Source organism: Mus caroli, chromosome 1 (genome assembly GCF_900094665.2).
Source record: "Mus caroli chromosome 1, CAROLI_EIJ_v1.1, whole genome shotgun sequence".
In the NCBI taxonomy this organism is placed as follows: Eukaryota; Metazoa; Chordata; class Mammalia; order Rodentia; family Muridae; genus Mus; species Mus caroli.
This window is the reverse complement of record NC_034570.1, coordinates 103,171,307-103,197,589: the sequence shown is the minus strand read 5'-3', so window position 1 is coordinate 103,197,589 and position 26,283 is coordinate 103,171,307. Positions and strand designations below refer to the sequence as shown.

At 34.0% G+C, this 26,283-nt stretch overlaps 1 protein-coding gene and 1 non-coding gene across 9 annotated transcripts in view; both read left to right on the top strand.

The window, feature by feature from the left end:
* Cdh19 (cadherin 19) overlaps positions 1 to 26,283 on the top strand; it is a 73,950-nt gene that overhangs the window by 33,761 nt on the left and 13,906 nt on the right. For all 8 annotated transcript variants that reach the window (XM_029478142.1, XM_029478031.1, XM_029478111.1 and 5 more), the window contains 4 exons: positions 2,797 to 2,981; positions 3,488 to 3,741; positions 9,524 to 9,645; positions 21,099 to 21,220. In XM_029478142.1, the coding sequence (XP_029334002.1) occupies positions 2,797 to 2,981; positions 3,488 to 3,741; positions 9,524 to 9,645; positions 21,099 to 21,220 (683 nt within the window). The remainder of the gene's footprint in view (positions 1 to 2,796; positions 2,982 to 3,487; positions 3,742 to 9,523; positions 9,646 to 21,098; positions 21,221 to 26,283) is intronic.
* Trnak-cuu lies at positions 24,477 to 24,549 on the top strand. Its single transcript has one exon. It is a non-coding gene; the product is annotated as a tRNA-Lys (tRNA).

Below are 26,283 nucleotides of genomic sequence, written 5' to 3'. Positions count from 1 at the left end.
GTCAGCTGACCCTGCGCTCTAGCTACTCCGGTGCTGTTCCGGCCGGATGAGGCTTGTCGAGTTTAATATTTGTTAAGCTATTTTTATTTTATTTTTGTTGTTATTATTTTTATTGAATTTATGTATTTTTAAAGTCTGGTGTCAGTCTGTAGGGCCCAATGATTCCCAACTCATGTCAATTCTTCTGCCTCAGTTTTCTAAGAGCAGAGAAAAGTCATGAGATACAGCATTTGGTAAAAACTATCTTTTAATTGCCTGTGCTTCTGCCTACCTATCTTTTACATTCCTTAGAACTGTTTCCTTTTGCAATTCTCTGTATATACTAGCACCTTCACTGACAGGATGGCACTTTACTTAGTTGTTTATGCACTTTGGCCAATCAGTATACATGGTTTTTCAACTTTCAACTTTTGTTGAACTTTTATCCTTGCCATTACTCAGGGGTTTTGATGGAATTATAGTTATAGTAGATTTTAATGTGTAAGCATGTACAAAACTTTCCTTCTTTAATGCTTTAATGATTATAGAAATAACCCTCTGCAGCCAATACTTGCCAATAATAGAAGTATTAAATCATTTATCCTAACAAAAGAGTGTTATATACTTCATAATGACACTGGTCTACAATTTAAATAGACAGATATAGCATATATAACACTGGTGGTATTAGACTAAAATGGAATTTCTCCCTTTATATATGCTGCATAGTGTTAAGATGTGATATATTTTGAAAAGTTCATGCTATAGTCTCACCTCTCCTTTGACTCTCTTATGCTTGGTTATTTCTCATCCCCATTAATAACAAATTCAAATATTATAGTTCTCATGCAGAAATCTTATTATCTGAAATGATTCAAATCAATCTTAATGATTGGCAAATCAAACACTACACTGCATGCAAAGTCATTGATTTAGTTCACAGTATACTGTGCCAAATATACTTCAAGTGTTATTTTTTACTTTGTCTGAATTGATGACTGATACAACACATTTCATGATAATTCTTGTTTTAAACAGTCTGTTAGCAAATTAGCATATACATAGACGTAACACACAGAAACACACATATATCATGCACACCATATCACACTACACACATACACAAACACATACACACATTTAACACATCCACACGCAAACACATATACACATACACACATACAGAGACACAAATGTTTCACACACACACACACACACACACACACTCACACATACAGATGAATACTTAAAACCCAGACATAAAGGCACACAACTCATCATCTGATAATGGAAAATAATTTTATTGAAAGCTTTTAGCCATTTGTTTTCATGTTTTATCTCTTACACCAAAAATTAAATAGTCTGAGAATTCTCTTGATTTGGCCTTTAAAATGGTTAAGAGCCTCCCACTACTTCGGTTCTCTGTCCTTGTTTCACTCCAATACCTTAATCTCTCCTCTCATCACAATGTGTTCTCATCTAATTTTTGTGCTTGTATCCTTGACCTACTTTTCTCTACTCCACATAGCTTTAGTGAAATTGATAGGTGCACAGCAGATATCCTCACCATAGTGTTTCATCTCATTGAAAACAGTCTAATCATTGGTACAAACTAATTTCAAGTAATGCTTAAAAAGGATCTGTCTTTATTGTCCTGTCCATGAGGACATGAATCAAACTCTACAATTTGTCCTGTGCCCTTAGAGCACTTAAGACTTTAACCTTTTGATATTCTAGTATTGTATTTCCTCAAATATCACTAATTTCAGTTCATATCCCAAAGTCTTTTCAACTATGAATGCATCTTACATTAGCACAAGTGAAAAACAATCCCACTACATTATCACCTTCCCACTTACAGACATCATGATTATTACCTGCTTCCTTTTTAAGACCATAAACTGAAGAAAAAATATATACATATTATTTCTCAAAACTTTAGAGCATGACTTTGAAAGGAGTCTATGTTGAAACAACATTAAAAAATAAAAGGTGAACTGAATAGAAAAAAGTGTTGAAGAATGAAATACTTTGGGTATTTCTCGTTTTGAAAAGAGTAGCTAAATATAAACTCAATAACATGTAAGTCCAAAGATTCATATTTCTATCATTTTTATGACTTATTTAGGTGTATGTGTCTGACTACACCATATGAATGTGTGTCTAAAGACAGCATTCAGATTCCCTAGAAAATGGGTTGCAGATATTTGTGCAGCACCTGAGATAAGATAGGTTCTGGGAATAGAACTTGGATGTTCTGAAGACTAGTCAGTGCTATTAACCATTGATCCATTGCTCAATTCCCATAAACAAATGTATGATAACAAGGCACTATTTTACTTTCTGTAATCACACATGTTTTTGAACTGAAAGAAATTCTAGGGTACAAATTGTTACTTTTGCTCTAAAAATAAAGTGGTAGAATATCAGCAATTTTTAACTAGTATTTCTTTCATGTTTAAAACAATACAAATATTCCAAAGGAAATCTGTGAAATGATTTGAGGAAAGTCATAAAAGAATTAACATGCCTTTAAATAATTTCATTATGTAGACTGCTTTTGACCTCACAAATTACCATGTTTAGAATACTGACATGAAAGAATATTTCTCTATTTCAGCACATATTGTGAATAATAGTAAATATACTTTTATATAGTTTTATATGTACAAATCTAAGAGAGATAGAAATATTAAGATATAAAAATGGTAGCAAAAAGTCATGTTTTTTTCTAAAGACTACAAATACAATATGTGAAAATTTTAAGTTTAATGTGTTAAAAATTTATCCAAAATATCTGGAACTTTGCTTGTAAAGGTTTCTACCGCTTCACTATATCTGAGTCTGCACCCAGTGGAACATCAATAGGGAAAATTGTGGCCTATGATGATGACATAGGGGAGAATGCAGAGATGGAGTACAGCATTGAAGATGATGATTCAAAAATATTTGACATAATCATTGACAATGACACCCAAGAAGGGATAGTCATACTTAAAACGGTACATACATTTAAATTATTTACTTCAATGAGTAGTGCAAAATCTAAACAAAAATATATAATTATTTATGGTTATTGGTTATATTTTTGCTTCACTAATAGTTTAACTGAAGAGATCATGATATGTAGCTTGGAAATGCAATTAATTTAGAAATGAGTGATATAGTTTTATAAAATATTTTTAATTGGGATGTTCAAATATAAAAAAATTCATGATGGATAATTTGGAAAAATACCTTAGCTAATAAGACATTAATTCTCAATTTTCTAAAATATTTAAACTCATAAATTCATAATATTATTACTAAAGTATATTACAGTTATTTCAAATAAGCATATAAGTAAGTTCTACTTTTGATTCCTGAGTAATCAGTATAGGAGATGAATTTGCATATATTAAAATCAAGGTTAGATTAAATGTATTGAGACATGAATAAGTTAAGTTTTTAAAGTTAAACCTTGTTTCATTGAAATTATTTCTTCTCAACATGCTGCATTTATTTGTAGAAAGTTGATTTTGAGCAGCAGAGCTACTATGGCATTAGAGCTAAGGTTAAAAACTGCCATGTGGATGAAGAGCTTGCACCTGCCCATGTTAATGCTTCCACAACCTACATTAAAGTTCAAGTAGAAGATGAAGATGAACCTCCTGTTTTCCTCTTACCATATTACATATTTGAAATTCCTGAAGGAAAGCCATATGGAACAATTGTAGGGACGGTTTCTGCCATAGACCCAGATCGAAGACAATCTCCTATGAGGTAAGTTTTAGATATGAACATTAACATTTTTTAACTGATTAATGAGAAGTTTCAATGAAATAATATTTATTGAAAACATAAAATGAGGCTTTTGTAAACTGTATTTCTAAATTTAGTACTTAACAGATTTGTATCAATGGAATATATAAGTTTAAATAGTCTAAATGTTTATCAAAATGCATTGAAAAAGTCAAGGTGGAAAATATGTAATTGGTAATCCTAACCTAAAATACAGCACAATACCTGTGTGTGTGTGTGTGTGTGTGTGTGTGTGTGTGTGTACCTGTGGGCTTGCTCATGGTAGATGTGTTTGGAGGACAGATAACAACTTCTTGGGAAAGTTCTATTCTTTTCCAATGTGGGACCAAGATATTAAAATTAGATTTTCAGTTTGGTGACAAAAACCTTAATCAACTGAGCTATCTTGCTGCCTCCTCTAATACTTTTGAAAGAAAATGAGGTTTTGTATCTTGTGATTCATGTAAAAGAGTTGTCTATGAACCTGTGGCCTGCGCCTGAGAATAAAGCAGAACAGACAGGGCTGTTGTTAAGACATTCCTAAGAACAGCTTGATTGTACAAGCAGGGCTATCTCGTCTGGGTCTACACCACCTGGCTGGAATCTCCCCTCTGTCTACTGCCCCTTGACGCCGGGTAAAGCAACATCAACTGGTTGCTATGTGAACAAAGATAAGCCCCCAGCCCACAGGAACAAAATCCTGATGCCCTGTAATCTTTCTGTAAATGTTTAAATAAGCCAATAGTGTGTTGCTATGCTGAATTCCACACCCCTAAGCCCTTTACCCCATAAAAACCCCTAGCTTTCGAGCCTCGTGGCCAACATCCGTTATCTCCTGTTTGGGATGCATGTCGGTCCGGAGCTCTGTAATTAAACGTCCTCATGTAATTACATCAAGAGATGGTCCTTTGTGATTTTTTGGGTTCACGCCAAATCAGGAATTGGGTGGGGGTTTCCCCACTAGGTTCTTTCAATTTAACTCAGGAATAGATATGAGGAGATAGAAAATCTTGATTATTCCACTTCAGTCCACAAATTATGGCAATCCATATTTCACTTATATGAATAATATTTAATTAAAATCATTTTTAAAAAATCAAAATTTTCTAGGAATAAAGCGACTTAAGTGAATGGGTGCAATAAATTTCTGTGTTGTAGAGAAACAAATATTTCCTAATTATTAAAAAAAAAGGTCTAATGCCTGGGCCTAGCAAACAGAAGTGGATGCTCACAGTCAGCTATTGGATGGATCACAGGGCCCCAATGGAGGAGCTGGAGGAAGTACCCAGGGAACTGGGGGCATCTGCAACCCTATAGGTGGAACAACAATATGAAATAACCAGTACCCCCCCCCCCCAGAGCTAGTGTCTCTAGCTGGATATGTATCAGAAGATGGCCTGTTCGGCCATCAGCAGAAAGAGAGGCGCATTGGTTGTGCAGACCTTATATGCCTTAGTACAGGGGAACACAAGGGCCAAGAGGTGGGAGTGGGTGGGTGGGGGAGTGGGTGGGGGAGGGTGTGGGGGACTTTTGGGATAGCATTGGAAATGTAAATGAAATAAATACCTAATAATAATAAAAGCCTAGTTTTAGTTGTAAAGTTGTGGTTGTTTTGCCAAAATACAAAGTATAATCTAAATAAATATAAAATCCAATATTTTACTATTTGCTTTTACTGATTTTTATTTCCCACTAACTTTTCACAGCCCACTATCCAGAGAATATATGCAGTCTTGTACATATGATTTGGGTGCTGTGAACTCTTTTACTCTTTGGAGGCACAGCTTGAACCCAGAAGGAATACTTGTGTGGTGTTCAGATAAACTGATATATAATTTCCTTAAGAAAAAACAAGCAAACAAACAAACAAACAAAAAACCCTCTTTCCTTAGGATGTTTCCTTAGGATGTTGATTAAAAAATGCATGTTTAATGATAAAATTCTAATTACCCCTTAACTGGAAGAAAGGTTAGGACTTATGTTTTTCATAAGTCCAATAAAACCTAGCATTAGAAATTCTGGGTAGAGTTTCTATATTCAAAACACATTATTTCATGATTTGTACAATAACTTGTGATTATAAGGAGATTATCACAAGGGATTAACAAAAGATCATTGCACTTACAGAACTACATAAAATCATCCTGAGAAGACATTTTTCCGCTTTATCTGTGCCAAGAATTGTCTCCAAAGACATATTGAGTGATAATGCCCACGTTTTAAAGAATAGGATATTGTAGGGACACAATTACAGTAAAGATAAAAGCAAGGTAAAACCAAGGGTGGACATTAGTACAAAATGTCTGCAGACATGTTAGAACTCTGAGGTACACAGGGAAAATCCTGCCATGTGACATGTACTCAGATACTGAAGTGTTGTTTGTAAAAGCCACAGGATACTTATGATTCTCATGAATCCAGAAGTCAAAGAAGGTAAGGGCTTGCTCTCCATGACAGACTTGAAAGACATAGCTATACAGCATGAGAGTATACTTTTAGATGAGATTATATTTCCATAAATTGACTTATTATATTATATATATATATATATACATATATATATTAACTGGGGAAACTTCTTTATGAATTAGAACCAATATGATTAAAGAGACATGTCATTATTTATAGAAATACAGTGATTTTGATAATGAAAAGGATAAAGGATAGAAATAATCATTAAGTCCACTAGGTGGCAAATCCTGTTTCTATTTAATTGTTGTTGTTGAGAAAACTGGCAGGTGAATGTTGGAGGAGAAATTTGATGAAACATCAAGACGTTATCAACAGATCTTTTTAAATAATAATAATAATAAAGGCATGGAAAGACTCCTCTAGTGGAGAAACTATCAGACACTGCACTAATCAAGTGATCAATTATGTATACAATCACTGTTACCAAAACAGGGTCAGGATCATGTACAATTAATGTGATACTATTAAAAATTTTTATGGTGTTATTCTTACCAAAATTGTATAAACGTTATTTTCACGGTTGAATATTATTTCATAACCAATTGGTATGATCCTACCTGGGGAAGACTAGTTTCCCAATCTCAGTATTTATTTATTTTTTTTTAGAAACCTGTAATACTTTTTGTATGGTTGAAACCTCCCCTTTTTCTCATCCACATTGTCATGCCTATAGGTGTTTTACTTTTTCATCTCATGTTTAAGCAGTCAAGTTGATGACATTTCTTGGTTGTAGCTTCTGACATTACTAGAAAACAAAATATCACAAACATCTGATCCTCTTACCCCTTCAATCTTTCAGCCCTATCTTGAGAAATATGCCATGAGCAACAGGTGTGGGACAGTATTCCCAATGCACTGACTGGGACTTGGTTCCACAACTCTGGGATTCAATTGGTTGTGATTGAATACATGCTGCAAAGAGAAGTTTCATTGTTGAGAGGTCAAAACTATACATATCTGTAGTTACCGCAACAATGAGCTTGTCAGGATACCCATAGGGGGGTCAGTAAGCACTCAGGGCCTATATTTTGGTAGTAACCAACAGCTCTCTAATTGAACCTAAGATCCATTCAACAAGAAGAAAATTATGTCTTACCCTAGAAAGCTAGGCAATTACTCAGTGCTTGTGAAGTTATGAATCTTGGAAAAGAACCTCCAACAACCAATTTATTAAACCTATAAAATCCCCAATTCTGTGTTGTTTTGTGTTTTTTGTAGTCTAATTTTTTTGTGTGCAATCTGGATCAATTTATTTGGTCTTGACTATTCTACCTACATTTAACAAATGTTTATTTAGCTATGAACAAAACCATTTATCTCAAAATTCTAATGGGATTTCTTTGGAATAGTGTTTTACAGGAAAAGGATTAGATTTGAAATACGAAATAGAAACAATTAAAGTACCATTTAATTCTACATCAAATTTGTTTAATCAAAAAATGCACCTACTTGTAGATATTTATGTAAAATGTGTCAAAATACTTAACATTGAATTAATCTAAAATTGAACTCTAGTCTAAAGTATCATCCTCATTCATATTTTAAATTTTTTTGAACATTAAACCTCAAATTAGGATAACATTTTTAGAAAGTTGTCAACTCAAGTATAAAATATTCTCACCCCTACCACATAATTATCGTAAATCTAAAATACATTTGTGTAAAGTCCTCAAGAAAGTGTTGGTAGCAAGAAACCAGCTAAACCCCAGGTATTATGCCTCTTTAATTGTTATTATTTGTCATTCTCAAGTAGATAAAACACATTGGGTGTCTCCAAGGATTTTATTTTTCCAGAGCTGAGGGCCGAACCCAGGGCCTTGCGCTCTACCACTGAGCTAAATCCCCAACCCCCAATTATTTTGTTTTAAATTTGAGGCCATTATTTCAGTCTATTTCATGAAAGAACTTGTAACCCAGCTAATTTCCAAGAAAAGTAAATGAAATTCATCATCAGTATGTTTAACCCAAATGAACAGATAGATTTAAATGGTTTCTAATATTTGAAGTTTATCTCCCAAAAGAGTTAAGAGTTAGTATGTTTCACCTTTTACTGACCTGCAAGACCAAGGATCTGAGGAACTGTGAGAATAGGGCAGATTCCATCCAATGCTTTGGATAACATTACTTCCGTTTCAGTGTACTTTCAAATACAAATATAATAAAAGACACAACAAAACTAAGAAAAATTGTAGATTAAAGTCAGTAAGCACATATGAAATAGTAGCAGAGCATCCTTTTACCATAGTGTTCTCAGGCAGACCAATTTACATACAATTGCCTGACACACACTATAGATTATATCAGGGAAAGCACAAAAGCAAGGCTGAAGGACGACATATCCAGATTCATGGTACACTGAAGAAAGCACTAAGCATCTATTTTCACTACATTGGGTTCTATAGCTATTATTTGACATCCAACAGGAATAAATATGTCTTACAAATTAAATTTAAATGTTTGACACTGAAACCACAGAATCATGTTCAAGAATAATGCAGGGGACAAAAGGTATCTGACATAAAAGGCCATCAACCCTTCTTTCCTGGAGCCTCTCTCAAGGTCCCCAGGGTAGTGTTTACCATGCGTGGTTGTTCTGATTATGTTTCAAAAGAATGTAATGTAATGAAATTTATTTTATTAAACATTTATAGATAGGTATATATTTTTATATGAGATAGAGCTTATTCATTGAAACAATGCTCATGGTATAGAATAGAAACTAATAGGAGAAGATGACTGATCAAAGAGCTTACACTTAAAACAGAAACAGTAACAGGTTGACAGTCACATATTTCATTCCTGACCTAGTTGTACTTTGGTTTATATGAGACATGCCTCTTGCAATTCTTTTGACCAAGTCATTAACCATTAAAGACCTCTCATGATATAGGTAGGAGAGCCATCAATTTGTATTTATAATACCTCTCTCCAAAAACTTTTTAATTTTATGTTTTCAAAAACTATTTATATTAATTTTAGATAATATAGTATAACTACAGCATTTGTCCCTTTCTATGTAGCTTTCAAATTTTCCTCCCATATGACCTTACTGCTCTCTTTTAAATTCGGGGGGCTCTTTTTTCATTACTTGCTATTTCATGCCTGTTTTTAAACATTTATTCTGGGTATAATGTTAAATATGTAAAGTAGTTTATTTGAATTATTCAGGATTACCTTCTCTATGTGAAGAATGTAGTTAAAATTTTCTCTTGCAGTTTTGAATGCGAGTATACCCTACAACATTGCTATAAAATATTACAATTTGGTTATAATCTCTTTTCTTTTGGTGCAGATATTATCTCACTGGAAGCAAAATGTTTGATATCAATGACAATGGAACAATAATCACCACTAACATGCTTGACAGAGAGGTCAGTGCTTGGTACAACTTGACTGTCACAGCTACTGAAACATGTAAGTCCTCATTAACCAGTTACAGAGGCAATAACTGTAATTAGTAAACAATTAAATAATTTTGAAACTAGAGACTGACATGCGTTTATGTTTAGAAATAAAATTAAAAATTTATATGTAACTACTTGTATGTGGGTTATCTTATTATAAGTTACTACCTACTTCCTGTATTTAAAGTTTAGAATATATTTACTGTTAAAATTTGAGTTTTTCTTACTTAACAATATTGGCTTAATAAAAATAAAGGTTGAATGAAACACACAGTATAATGAAAATGATGATATTTAAATATAAAATATGTTTATTATAGAACAATGTGTCATGTTTTTTCATGGATGTTTCATAAATTTTAGCATACATTTTCCATGTTTATTCTTATTATCATGTGTAATAAAAATTATGTACATTTAAAAACCATATACTTTGAAAAGACAATTAAAATGCTACTGACTAGGTATTATTAGCTATATTTTTTATTTAAGGAATGCTGTTTTAACTGTTTACTTTTTGCTTTTGTTTCTTGTTGTTGAGTTTTTGTTTTATTTTATTTTGTTGTATTGTTTTGTTTTGCTTTAGTTTGTTTTTTTCCAGACATACCTCTGTCCTGGACTTGCTGTGCACATAAGGCTGGCTTCAATCTTAGCGATCTGCCTGCCTCTGCTTCCTGAGTCCTGGTTTTAAAGCATGTACCACCATCACCCAGAGATTACTTTTTTATTAATTGTAACAGGTTATACTGTTTTAAGGTAATATTTAGAATCTTAATATGAATATATTTGCCTTTCCTCCTTTTAGAATGAAATATGAGAACAAATATTGTAAATTAGTACTAAAGCACATTTAATATGAATCGTATTTCATTCTGATTATGAGTTGGAACATAAAGGATTGGACAAACATTTGGTTATGATTTATTTGTTGTAGACCACAGCAACAGTAGTTCATTTTGAGCCTCTACTCTTAACTCCTGCTTTCAGATAGTACAACTTTAATAATCAGCAGATACCAGCCCTTTGTTCGCTTGTTATTCCTTCTCTTCAGAGCTAGACTCCTGATGTCTTTCTGATTATGCAAATAGATCCATTCATACCAGTTTGTTGTTTAGTTATTGTCCTTGAAATTGTGAATTAATCACTTTTTGATCATATATATTAATTAAAGCTAAAAGTAATGGATATATGAAAATCAACAAATAATTCTTGTTATTTAAGTTATTGAACATAAAGTAGTACAGCAATTGATTAAATCCATATAGGAAATAACCTGTATTCCTTGTAATTGGTTTTATAGTGAATTGCAAAAAAAATTATGAGTGTATTGGTATTAGGTAAAGCTTGAAGCATATGCTTGCCTAATAAAATTCACTGCGTATAATTACTGTAAGACATTTAGAATGGGGCCTCTTTATTCATTTATTTAAAATACATACCTAATTACATAGTGAACCAAGACAGGTGAACTTTGTCCTAGATTTTTAATTATCTGTCTATGTAAATGGTAAAGTATAGCAGAAGGACTATTTTGATTGTTCATGGTAGACAGAAATGTCAAGGTTTTCCATGTGAAAAGGCATGACAATACTTCTACTAGACACTAGATCTTTTATCCATTCTGAGTTTCTGAGACTAAACAATTATGTTGTTCTGTAAAGCTATATAAAAATAAATAAATCAGGTCATTTCAAGAGAGAAATTGAAATTAAAAATACAAAGGATTTCCTGTAAAATAATTTTCAGATACTAAAGATTGTAATTTGTCAAAGCTACAGTAACAAGTCACTTCAAAACTCTTCTCGTATACGAGGGAAATAAAATAAATTATTTACTTTCTTACACTAGATAATTTCTTTACATTACAAAATAAGTGATTAGGGACATTCTTTACAATTTCTACACAGTGTATTTTGATTTTTCTTTATTCACTTGTCACATGTATATATGTACATGTGTGCACATATACATTTATGCATTGGTGTATATTTGAAGACAAGGGATATTTTCAAAGAATTATTTCGCTCTTTCTACTATTTGGGTTTCAGGGATAGAAGTCAGGCTATTAGACTTAATGGCAGGACTCTTTGCCTTCTGAGCAATGTCGCTGGTCCTACTGTCAGTATTTGTAGACTCAAAATTTTCTCATTATGAAAAAATTTAAAAATTATGAGACTAATGAAATCACATTTGGTTTAAAAAAAGAATGCCAGATGATTTAATTAAATAATGCTTTTAATCTAAAGAATATTGAAAATAGAGAAAATCTCTAGTAAATTCTCCTTTTTGGTGCTTTTCTTTTTAAAGTAAATTTTAGCATTATAAACTAGAATCAAAACATTAATACACATCTTTAATTTGCAAGAAAGCTACTACCTACTCAAATGATTATCTTCAACATTTCCTTATTTATGTAGCTTTGATGGACAGAATAACCTTATCCTTTGTCATCTTATAATGATATTATGTGTTCTCATCATAAGCAATAATATAATATGTCTTTATGTGCACAACATGAGCAATCAGTCAAGCCTTCATCTCCTACCAATTATCAACACTATCCCACTGAGCAAAAACTTCAGGGTATTTGAAAAGAAAATGACATTATGAAAACTACACAATTTATATGCATGTATTCTCATGTTCAGTCCAATGAATCAGTCCAATACACTATTCAGTCTATAGTATTGAATCAATTCTTACTTTAGATATTATTCCATAAACATATGCAAGGAGATATAAACAATGGTGTATATGTTGTGGAAGCATAACCAAATGATGAGATAACAAATAAATATGTGCATCATTTCAAGATCTCAAGAAAATATACTTTAGCCATGGGGATAGATAGAAGACTTAGCAGTTGTGATCACTGGCTGGGGTTCCAAGAGACCAAGATTCATATCTCAGCAAACACATAGCAGCTTACCACCCTCTATAAATCTAGATTCAAGGGATCTGATACCCTCTTTTGTCCTATGCAAACCAGGCATAAAAATAGTATACAAATTTACATGAAGGCAAAATACACACATAAAATCAAATAAGATAAAACCATACCCTTGCTGTAAGTCTATTGTATTTTTCATACATTTCTTTGACCTCCTTCCAAGATGTTTATTATTGTTGGTGAGTCTTAAAGTATCATATTTCATTAGTTTTCTGATGTTTTTAACTGGATTCTTATTTAGGGATAGACCTACACAAATAATTATCTTCAAATTTCCTTATTTATGTAGCTTTGATAGACAGAAAAAACCTTATACTTTGTCATCTTATAATGATATTATGTGTTCTCATCATAGGCAATATTATAATATTTCTTTATGGATAGACAGCTTTCCATCATACTTAAAACTGTTTGAAATAAACATTATTAGATCTATACTATGTTAAACATGTAGCCTCTTAAATCTGTGCTACATTCTTTAAGTAACAAGAGAAGGAGGAATCACAATTATATCTAATCCCAGTTTCAGTCATATTGTCTTAATTCCACTTCATTAATAAGGTACCTCTTTAACATATGTGAAAAGTTATTTTAATCTAATATTTTAATTAAATGAGCTGTATGAGCTGTAGTCTTAATCAAGATTTATAGATTTTCTTATCTATCCTTAAAATTTAAGTGATAAGTCATTTCACTGAACAGGCCAAATATAACATGCTAGTTGTAGCTATGCTTGTTGCATAGCTTTTTAAATAATAAAGTAATAATTCATAAGAATGTAAGTTTTATTCCTCATTACTCTGAAACTGTCTTGACTTTCTAATTCATGTGTCATTGAAAATGTGAGGATTATAGAAATTATATTGATATAGGGGGATTTCAATAGATTATTATAGTATCAGTTAGTTTTCAAATAACATACTTGCGGCAAAATTTTATCTTAAAATGTTTTCAAATTATTATGAAAGCATTAAAGAAGAATGTATTAATGTTGAAACTATAATTTTATATCATAAGTAGAGAAATAGATACATAAAATTCAAAATATAAGACTTGAAAACAGTTTAATTATCATAAAGGAATTGAAGAAAAAGTAAAGAGCAAAGTCTATAAAATATAGAGTTAGGTTCCTTCAATCACAACTTTTGCAAGGCTGAACTGAAAATTGCCTATGAGTTCAACACTGATAAAGTCTTGTGAGAATATAAAGCCAAAATCGTTTCAGGGGTAAAATCTATCTCCAATAATCATATCAATCAATCAGTCCATCCAGCAATTATAAGTTTTAGTAAATTTAGATGTATAATTTTGAAACATTTTTCACAAAATATTTTACATCACTGGTGTAGTTGATAATATGAATCAAAATTATATTTATATTAACTTAGGCCTTATGCATAGTGTATATTACTCTTGACAAACAAATGTTAAAAACTAAAACACAAAAATAAAGTTAAAGTGTCAATAATTGAAAACTAAAGAATATAAACTAAATACATTTATTTTAATTATAACAAATCTTATAAGTATGTAGACTTTTTAAGGTAATTGATAGTAAATATTTTCAGGTCAGAAAAATGAAGTCCATCCTAATCTGTTTCTGATGCTATATGGTCATATTTCTGAAAATCACAAACCATTTTAGTAAAAGTGATTCTTATATTTTCCCATATTATTTTTATCTTTAGGCTTAAAGGATACAGGATAATGAATGAAGTTTTAAAAAAAGAAAGTACCATTGGATAAGCACTTTCAACATTTGCATATCATTCAAACGGATGGTTTTTTTTAGAGCAATTCATTAATTTCACTTTAGATAATTTTGTGTGTGCCTCCCTTAGGATTTACATATCTGTGAATAGACACAATGACCAAGGCACCTTTTACAAAGGACAGCATTTATTTGGGGCTGGCTTAGTATTTCAAAGGTTTGGTACATTATCATCATGGGAAGAAGCATGACAGTGTCTGGCAGACATGGTGCTGAAGGAGCTGAGAGTTCTACATCTTTATCTGAAGTTGATAATATGATAATAGAGCCAGGAGGAGACTGGCATCTTCAGACAACCAGAAGAAATCTCTCTTCTGTAATGTGTAGAACCTGGGCATAGGAGGAGACCTCCAAAACCCTCACCCACAGTGACAAACATAATCCAACAAGGCCACATCTCCTAATACTACCATTCCCTATGTACTCAAACCACTGCATATTCAAACCACTACATTCCATTTACTGGCTGCCATAGGATATTCAAGCAAATGAGTCTATAGTGTCATACACAGCCATAGCAAAAAGCAACATACATTCAGTCCAATTTCAAAATTCCTGTAGTTTAGTATAGTCTTGTAAATGCTTAAAAGTCCAAAATTCAAAGACTCTTCTGGGATTCATGCAATCTATTAACTGTAATTCCCTATAGAATTGAAATAAAAAAGCAGTTCACATACTTCCAGCATATCATGGCACAGGATATGTACTCATACCAAAGTGTCATAGGGAGGAATTACTGAACTAAAGCAAGACCAAAAACGAGCTGGTCAAATTCTAAACTCCAAGTCTCCAAGCCCGATATTAATGTCCGCTCCAGATAACCAATGACTTTCATCCTTGTTAACTGTTCTTGGTAAATCTGGCATACCGCAGCAGTTCTCTTGGGATGCTTCCACTCCCTATTTGCAACTTTCCTAGGCAGGTATAACAATACTCTAATATATCTAAAATCTTGCGAATCTAAGACAAATTCAGCTACACAGTTTTGAGTTCCAAGGTCTGGGATCCACATGATCTTCTGGGCTCTTCAAAAGGGATTTGGTCACTTATCCAATTCTGCCCTCTATATCACTCTAGGCTCTGCTGGACTTAATTCAACTGTTGCTACTTTTCTTGGTGATTATTCTATGGGACTGGCATCAACAAATTCCTATAGTCTTACATTGCAACTAGCCTTGACCAACAGCCTCTTATAGGCTTTCTTCATTGTTCCATGCCTCAATTTCTTTGCATGACTGCTTCAGTCTTAGGCTGGCAACTGTAAATGAGGCTGTCCCTGTATCAATGGCCTTTCATGACCTATTTCAATGTCATGCCTCATCTGTTCTCCATGAGTTCTTTATGCGTTCCAAAGAGTATCACCTGGGTAATTCTTATTATTAAGTTGACCTGCAGCATGAGGAACAACTGGGACTATATTAGAACACAGTTTCTCTATGCTCTAAGAAAACACTCCGCAGACTATTTCACATCAGTGATGAAAATCTTTTCTTAATTATCACTAATTTATTAGATAGAGATAACCTGCATCAATTATTCCAGTAGACACTTCTATTCTTGACTGTAAAATCAGAGCCACCTGGCTGAAGCTACCAAGTTCCACTGCTTGCTGAAGCTGGAACATGACTCCTCTCCCCTTTTTCTATTATATTATCACTAGCTTTCTGTTTTCCAGCTCCTCTACTGCCTAAGTTTGGCTGTCCTGGAACTTTCTCTATAGATTGATCTTAAACTTAGAGATCCCCATTGTTCTGTATACTGAATCCTGTGCTTAAAGATATGTGTACCACCATGCCTAGATATAAGCCCTAAACTATAGAACATAATCAAGTTGAAACTTGAGAATATCCACGATAATTTGGTGACTGCAATTAAATTTTTTCATATATGGATATATGAAGGAAATTTCTATAGCAATGAGTTACATTATGGCGTTGAAAAAAAAAAAACCTTCAGTGTTAACTTGTTTCAATGGATGGTAATTGACCCAGAGACCTACAACTGGGCAAATGGATAGAGGGGATAGAGCACACAGTCCTAAGAGAGATGCCGCTATCAAACTCCCTTACACCTCAGGAATATTGTATGTAAGAGGAAGTGAAAGATTTTAAGAGCTAAAAGCGATATATAGTTCCAAAAAATCAGTGTCTTCCAAGCACAACAGGACTAATGGACATATGCATTCACAGAAACGACAACAGCTGGAATAGTTCTTACATAGTGCAAACCCAACAAAGCCCCAGGATTTGGAAGGAGATGCATATATAAAGTCCTAGCTCTAACAAAGAAGCTATTAGAAATTGATGGCTACAGGAAGGAAAAAAAAAAGAAAAGAAATAAAAAAGATTATAATGTACTGGCATGGGGTATATCAGCCATACTCAAGTTCAGGTACTATTCCCAAGAATAGTTAACCAACACTGTTGCATGTAGCTTTTGCTACCCCACCTTATTGTTGGGAACTAGCCGTGCTACCAGCTCCTACCCAGCTTCCCTTGAATCCATGGATAAAAAACAAAGACACACATTTCTCAACGTCTACTTGCATTTTTGGCACAATTGCTGGGTGCTAATTATCTCCCACCTGGAAAAGTATGCCCTTAACAATACTCTTAGCTCCACCTCTTCACCTGCCCTCCACTTTAGTTGTTCAGTTTCCTTTAATCCCAGCTCAACATCCCCAACTCTCCACCTGTAAAAGCAGACTGGAACTGCTCCTACTGAGATATCAGATGGCTGATGGGCTTCTCTCCCTGAAGAATGATGAACTCTCTCCCTCTCTTCTACTTCTGTATCTCACCTGCTAGAACCAGAAAGTCCTGCCTGTTCCTTCCACCCAGTAATTGGCCTATGGCTTTCTTACTGATAGATCAAGAACTAATTGGGGAACAGGACCTTAGTTAGCATCAGAACCACTCTTATACAACACAAAACAAACTTCATTTTGAATATGTATTTGCGGGCTTATTTAATGTTTTTTTAACATATATCTGTGCTATTTGTTTGGTTTGGGTACTGATTTTATAATTTTGAAAGGGTTAGAAAGAACATAAACTTGGGATGGTAGGGAGGTGGGTAAAATCTGCTAGCAGTTGCAAAAAGGAAGTAAAATGATTAAAATGATTGCATGCTTTGATTAATATAATAAAATAAATCATAAGATAAAAAATAATCTGTCAAATAGAATTTGACAAAATCAAAGAGATTACAACTTGAACAAGAAAAGTCCCAAGAATCAGAGATCTACTCATTTCACACTTAGAAATCCCATAAGAACTGTGCTAGAAGTTATAATATGTATGCAGAGAACCTGGTACAGACCTATTCAGGATTGTGAATGTGGCTTGTGATGCCACAGTCTGTGTGAGTTCATAGGTGATTTTTCATTTTTATTTAGAGTTTCTTGGATTCTCAGTGTCCTCCATTCTCCATCGACCTTATACTCAATAAATCTCCTCTTCCAAGGGGATCCCTGAGCTTCTAGGGAAGAGATTTAATGGAGACATTTCACATAGGGCTGAGGTCTATTATTACTCTTTACATAATGTCTAGCTCTGGATCTATATATTTTCATTCATGGGAAATTAATGAATCAAAGAATGAATGAACAAATGAATCAAAACTTAGCCATTAGAGTAAAGGTTAACATCTGCCACTTAAACCTGTTAGGAGAAGGAAAAAAATCAATGTTCTAATATAATGACCCAGGGCATACCAACCACTCAAAGTAAAGATCTCATGTTCACAAGTAGTTGAACAATATATTACAACATGGACTACACAGTTTTGATGTGTGTGTGTGTGTGTTTGTTTGTATGTGTGTTAACTTTTGATAGAGGTTTGCTGGTTTCTTTTGCTGCTATTATTATTGTTTTTCTTTTTGGTGTAGTTTTATTCATTTTTTTCTTTTTTTAGCTGTGCCTCTTGTGGTATTGTGATTTTCCAAAATTGATAAAAATAAAAAAAAAAGTAAATGAATTTAAAAACAAATAAACAAACAAACAAGAGTGTCACACTTGCCAAACTTACATAATATGTCTGGATATAGGCTACTGATAACCCAAATTCTGTCTCAGTGTGGTAGCTCAGGACTCTAAAAGCAAGTGCTCTGAAATGGGAAGTAAAAAGTCTGAGTATATTATATTCTTATGTACTTTTATGTAAAAGGAAGGCAAAATCTCATAAAAGAATGCTGTTTAGGAGCCTTGTGATATATACGTAGCTAAATGCAAAATACTATTTTAAAGTGACATCAATCTTAAATATAATAGCAGTGATTGGTGGAAAGCATGTATGAAAATTTTATATTCATATATGTATGGCTCTGGTAATTTCCAACTTTTTAAAGTTACATATGAATAAACTAATTTTTTTCATTATGGTGCATGTGCGAGTGTGTGTGTGTGTGTGTAATGTTAGGAAAATACCTATATTTTGAAGTCCAAAGATAAACATACATATTACTTAAGAAAATAAGAATTTTGCTGTATGCTTACTAAGAATATTAATGTTTTCAAAATTTATTTTTATTTACTTTTATAAATCACATTATAAATATATACTGTAATTTTACTTAACAGAAAAACACATTGAGTATACATAAAACCTCAAGTGCAAACACAGGAAGTACCAATATACACTTAGCAATGCCCAAAGATTATCCTCTAGTCATAAGATGATAATGTTATTTTCGTTGGTGAGCTAAGATTTATCCTCTTTTCCACAAGGCATCGTCCAGTCATCCAGTTCTAGGTGGCAAAGAAGCTAAGGCAGCAGGGAAATGATCATCAGAACATTTCATGACCTGATTTACTAATCTGTGTTTTCTGAATGTCATTACCTAATTTTTAATGATAAAAACAGCACAAAATTTACATTCTCAAACATGAAACAGGTGACACAAAAGGAAAAGCCTTATCTAAGGTCTTATTTCTGGGATGCTGACATAGGAACCCCAGGCAGGGACTTGATTGTGTGGTTGTCTGGCTGCTTATCATGGGCACAGATGGTGTTAGCATTCTGTTTCAACTCCACCCAACAGTTACCTGGCAACAGTCAGGTAGGCCTGACACAATATAAAAGGAGCTGCTTGACCCCTCCTCACTCTCTTTTCCTCTCTTGGTCTCTTGCTCCTCCCTTGCTCTTTCCCTGCTTCCCTTCCCCTTCATTCCCCATTCCTACCCCTCCCTTTCCACTCATGCTCATGGCCAGTCTCTATTCCACTACTTTGCTATTCACTCTCTCTTTGCCTTTCTCTGTGTCTACTATATTATACCATCATGTGCTGGTCCCTCACTGGGAAGGGATGCTTTGCATGGGCCTGCTGAGATGCCCCTTTCCCCCATACCTCACCACAAACCCATAGAACATATTCCTCCTCTTTTAATCTTTTTATAAACACATCAGTTGGTCTGAGTATTTGCTCACTGTTATCCCCTCTGACTTATAACATATCTGAGAGACATTCAAACAGCCTTCCCCTTTTAGGCTTGTAACAGTTTCTTTGCATATCCCCAGGTTTAAGCCTTCATGACTTGCCCTTTCCTATCCTTGAAAATGTGTTATCTTTTTTTCTATACCTTTACCTGAATATTCCTTTCACTTCTGGCTCCAGAACTACACTGAAGCATATACAGTCTATTTACCACCAGCCCTGGAACAAGTTCAAGTTGAAAGGGTCTCATATTGCCAAATGCAGTAAGGACAAAAACATTTTTTTAAAGCCTGAAACTATGGAGATGGCTCAGTCATAAATGCTTATCACATGTGCTGGTCAGTGTTGTTTCAACTTGACAGAGTAGCCAAGAAAAAAAGAGAACTCATTTCACAAACCTGTGGACAAGTTTGTGGTACATTTTCTTAGTGGATAACTTATGTGGAAGGGATCAGGTAACAGTGGGTGGTGGCAACTCTGGGCTAGTGGTTCTTAGTGAAACAGAAAGCAGGCTTCACCAACAATGAAGAAAGGGTAAGGCAGTAACCAGCATGCCTCCATTGCCTGGGTATCAGCTCCAACCTCCATGTCATAGTCCCTTTTGAATTCCTGCCTTAACTTTATTTGATGATGAAATGTGTTTTATAAGTCATCCATAAACCGTTTTCTCTCAAATAATTAAAATAAAAATATAAGTAACAGTTTATTTTGAAATACACTGGGAACTTTAAAGATCATTGTTTAGTGTTTTTTGTTTTATAATTTTAAAGACTTATTTTTAATTATTTGGTTTTGTATGTTCATTCTGCATTGTTTATTCCTTTATGCTTTGTAAGTTATGATCTAAGTTTAGTGTTCCATAATATGAAACTATGACCTTATAAAAGATTTCAGTTGTGCTAGGACCTCAGGTAGTTTGCAAATATACATGTTTTTGCAGTGCAAGTGTGAAAATTAGAAACTGGCAAATTACTAATTCCTATTCCCATTCCAATGCAATGGACTCCTGCAGACACTTCCAGTAGCTCATAAATGTTAATAAGGTGTTCATGTAACAATCATTTACCCATTTTACCCTAATCATGGGCGTAAACCATAGCACATAGAATGCACAAATTAAATGGGACTGGAACTGAACATAGATTCTGTTTCTGGCCTTTGTTACTGATAAGTATGTGGATGACATAAACTCCCATCTTTAGTTTTCCTCAGGTACAAATATTAGTATACAACAGTCCTCCAATTCAATTTATTGTGTGACTTTTAATAAACATGTAATTAATTGCATTCTATATCTTTAATTTCCAGACAATGTACAGCAGATCTCTTCAGCTCATGTTTATGTACAAGTTTTTAACATTAACGACAATGCTCCTGAGTTCTCTCAATTCTATGAGACTTATGTTTGTGAAAATGCTGAATCTGGTGAGGTAAGATGAAATCACAATAGATCACCAAAATCTGAGCAACAGAGCATTTCATTTTTTATATTATTTTAATATAATGTTTAATAAATACCAACAAATGATACCAAATATGTATTACATAAAATAAATCACTTGGGTTATAAACTATATATTATATATGTACATATGCTACATACATAATTTTATTATATATTTTTAAAATTTGAAGTATTAAAGAACATCACATTTCTGTACCTCTACCATGATATTTTACTTCATCAAAACTTAAGTCTTTGTCATGAACAAAGCAATCTAGCAAGAGGCAGAAATAACTGATTGATGAAAAGTTATTCTTCCACACATATTTTTTTATTTCCAAGTTACTAATGTTTCATTCTATTAACTCAAAACATAATATTTAATGATTCTAATATAATGATGTAATAAGTAATAAATTATACTAGTACATAAGAAAGCCAGGTTAAACTGATTTATAAAGATGAAGATATTCAATTATAGTTATATGTTTATACAATATACATTATAAGGGTATATAATGTATATTATGTATTTATATATAATATAATTAATATAACATAATATACAATTATATAGGATATAAATATATCTTATATAATTGAATATAAGATACATACAATAAGTATGTGTATTTGATTACACATAACTACATGGGATAGTTTGACATAGCAGCAATGTTTTCCTTCACACTATATGAAAAACTATCAGGGACACAGATAATTTGAACTTCCCTTCTAGAATTTTATCTCTCAGGAGACTACACAACTGAATATATGTGATTCATATAGAAGAGTAGAGGTGGATATAGTGGCGTGACACAATTCTAAATTATAAATATTTTAGAGCAATACTAGCAATTAATATCTGAGTCCAATGAATTTGTACAACAGATCAAAGGGTAAGGTGATTGACACACTAAACTTGGGATTAATGTAGTATATGATATATTATTTTAACTGATGAACAGAAGATGGAATTCTAAACATCACTGACTCCTGAGCAGCGATGTCATGATGTAGTAAGAGATGATTAGTTAATTAGAAGTCTGTCCTAGAAACTTTTAGCTAATTGATAGAACTAGTTAGATGAAGAAAATCATATAGAAATAACTATAGTCAAGGAAAGGAATGTTCATGTTTGACCTGATGCAAAAAATACAAAGCAGAGAAACATATTTACTGATCTCATGTTTAAAGTTTAATACAGGATAATGAATTTCTGTGATTATATTATTTAATTAGAAACCACCATTTTGGTTATAGTAAATATTTATATTTTATGAATATTCAATCAAGAATCCTTTCTAATATAAACCTAGAAGCACAAAAAAGAAAAGATTAAGTACATCATACAATATTTTCAAAAGCACTAAGTATTTGGGTATAAAAGGGGGTCAATTAGTTACTGAAAATATAATCAGGGTGTGCATAATATATATAGGAATAGTCCCATTAGGATGAGACTATTTTAATAGTCCTGAAGTAGAAAGAGAAAGGAGAATATTGAACTCCAAAGTAATCCAGGGGATTGGAAAAGTAAGTGGTATTGGACTGACAGTGAAAATGGATAGAGTAGGTGGAAAACTGTAACAGAGGAGTACCATGTGTGGGTCAGAATCAACATCTAATAGAACCTGTAATAGATCCCAGAGATATAGTACAGTCCAAGCCATGGTATTTTGTGAGACACTAGCCGGCCCAAACAAGTTGGCGAACCAACTCGGAGCCTGGGAAAGGCAGAGGACATTTGGAAGAAGCACTGCTGGTTTGGAGCTCCATGGAAGAAGAAAAAAATTAAAGAAAATTCGTACCTGAGAAGGTACTGACTAAGCTAGATCAGCACTAAACCCGCGCGCTAGATTCACTTAGGTTCACCAGTGAGTTATCGGGAACTAGGAACTCAACAGGCAGGCAATCGGCGGCAGTTTCCAGAAGCTGCCTTTTTAGGTGAGAGCAATATAAGGATTTAATAAAAGGGATTTTATAATCAGGCGGATGGCTGCAGTTGGAAACTCCATCAGGCGGGAGGAAAGTAGATTTTGAAACTCTCCCAGGGACAGAGAGAAAATCAGGGAATCCCCTCTTGTGTGTGTGCAGGCCAGTGTCTTGGTTCTGAGTGTCTGTTTTATGTTTCCAAAACGAACATGTGCTTGTTGTGTTGGTTTGCTGTCTGTGTTTCGTCCAGTGTCTCTGAAACATGGCACAGTCTGAGTTTAGATCCGCCTGAGTTTGGATTCTCTGGTGTTTATAGATGATGAGGTTTTCTGAAATCCACACTTGGTATTTGCAGCTGTCCCTTCGGGCTGTAGGGACCAGAGGACTGTGGTCAGCAGATGTCCTAGGAAGACCTCACCAGGGGATGGCCTGGGGAGTGGGGAGAGCCAGAGAGACAACCGATCCAGAGATCGGTCAGAGGGACCTAGTTTTGTTTATCAAATGGAAGCTTTCCCTTATTCTTTTGCCTGCTTGTGGAGGATGAGTAAGAGTTGCATGTGTCTGGATCTGTTGGTTTCTGTTTTGTGTGTTTTGTGTATGTGTTTAGAGCTATGTGAAAATTTAGAGAAGTGCTAGTGTGATTGGAAAAGCCCTGCTGGGAGTTGATTGCAAATGGAGCTCCTAAAGGGGCAGGCAGCCTTTTGCTTGTAACAGAAAGTTAGCTTAAAATTGGTAACTCAGAGTTAGAGTCATTCTAAACAACATGTGGCAGGAGCGAATCCAGGAGAACAGGTCTTTAAAGATACTTCAAAATAGGGATAATATTTCGGCCAGGACTCTGGCAGAGTACTCAGATTGAGAAAAGTTTGTGCTTGGGTAGACTCAGCTTGGAGCAGCCTCACAGAGGTTTGTGTGGCATTTCTTTTGTTTCCCAAACCGTGACTGGGGAACCTCACCTCTCCCTGCCTTCAGGGAAGATTCCTTAAGATTCCTTAAGATTCCTTAAGATTCCTTAAGATTCAGGGGCAATATCTTTTAATACTTAGGTTTTTAGCTATACTAGAAAATCGTGGTCCAGAAAATCTAAGAAGGAAAATTTGATTTGCTTCAAAATTTTATTTTCAAAAGCTTCCAGGAGATGTTAATTGGCTAAGACCTCACCTTAAACTCACCACAGGAGAACTTAAGTTTTTGTCAGGTGCTATTGAGACAAAAATTAACTGGCAAAGAACAAAAGGCCTTGCAGAAAGTAAAGAAAGCTTTTATAGTTGTTATCAATTATAATCAATGGTAATTAAATCTTAGCTGCCTGGCTAGCTCAGTTGGTAGAGCATGGGACTCTTAATCCCAGGGTCATTGGTTCGAGCCCTATGTTGGGCGCCAATTTGTTGGGGCCGGCCTGTGGTTCTAATGTCTGGGTTCGAGCCTGGAAGGCATCTTGGAATCTGGAAGAAAAGAGGGAGCCTAGGCAGGTTGAGAAATAATGGAACCAAGACAACTAGTCTGCTCAAGGTTCAAAATTTTAATGACAGACACGCTTTATAAAAGAGGGGGGGAAGTCCATTCCCACCAATTCATCCTTGAAGCCTGGAACCAGGGGCAGGTGATGACATGCAGGATAGGGCATAGTCTCCAGAATAGCTCCCAGGCCTCTCAGCAGGTAGCAGTACCTTGAAGAGGAACAGCAACAGTGGTAGAACAATAGAGTGATCTAGGGAGAAAAGCTCCACCCTAGATAATCTCCTTAGTGGCAGCAAGGTCAAGTTCTGGTTTAGCCTGCTTCAGGCTTATGGGAGGCTACATATACCAACATTTTCCCCCTCATAGAATAAGCTCTGAAATCAATAGTGGGTTTAAAAAAGAATAATGGAAATATTTCCTATTGTCTGAACCTGCACTTAAGTATTGATGTGCCAAAGAACAGGTCTACAGCAAATCATACCCACTGCTTATCAGCATACAAGGAAATAGCTGAAGAGATGTAACAATAGGAAGGTATTGAAGTAGGTGGTGAAAGCAATAGAATTCTTGAAACACTTTTGGAGCAGAGATCTTTGTAAGACATTTTACTCATGGTACAGCAAGAAGGCACAAATTACAAATATATTAAAAGGGTTCATCCAGTGCATGTACAGAGAAGAAATGTGTTTTACTTGGTAAAAAAAAAAAAAAAAAGATGAGAGAAGTAAGGTAAAGAAATAGAAATTTCAGCTGTGAAATTTTAAATTGCTGTGTAATTTTAAATTAAAATTTTAAATTGTGTTGATGTCCTGGACTTCATTATGGAGTTAAAGGGAAAGGTCAGTGATGGACATGATAAGGTTAAATGTATCAGGCATCTGTGAGATATTAAAGTTTGTGTGGTCTAGAAATTGAGACAAGGATAAAAGGATGTGAATACCTTAGGGAAATAGAGAGTGTGGTAACCTAGAAACCAAATAAAGTATTAGGTGGAAGAGGAAGGAAGAGTTTTGTTTTAAAATTTCCTTCTCATAGCTTAGGGTATAGTAGTAAAGTTCCTACTGAATTTAACAATGCATATTTTACTAATTTTCAATATTTAGGGCTAACACAATATTCTATAGAAATATCAGATATCTGTATTTAATAAAGGATAATGTTTAAGAAAGAAGCAAAGAATATGTGTCTGGCTATATATTGCAGCAGGTAAAGCTGATCGATAAGCCTATAATTCAAGATGTCACAAACACATGAAATATGAATATATATGTGTGTATGTACCTAAATATTTATCCACAGATGTGTGCCACAGCACATGCATACTCCACCACACAAAGGATATATATTCATGTCACCAACACGAATGCCAAAACTTGTGCTGACAAGGACAACAATAGGCATCCTGACATGGACAGAGGAGAATCCATAAGAACTTCACTCTGCAAAAAGAATTGCATACTACAAAGGAATGCTAATAACCTAGGGAAATAGTTATCATCAGGGAAGAGCAAGCACACCAATCTGCTACCTGATTCCTCAGTCGACCCCGAAATTACATGAGTAACATTATGTAGACTTAGCAGATTGTATTTACATATTTCTGAATATAAACACACACACACACACACACACACACACATATATATATATACA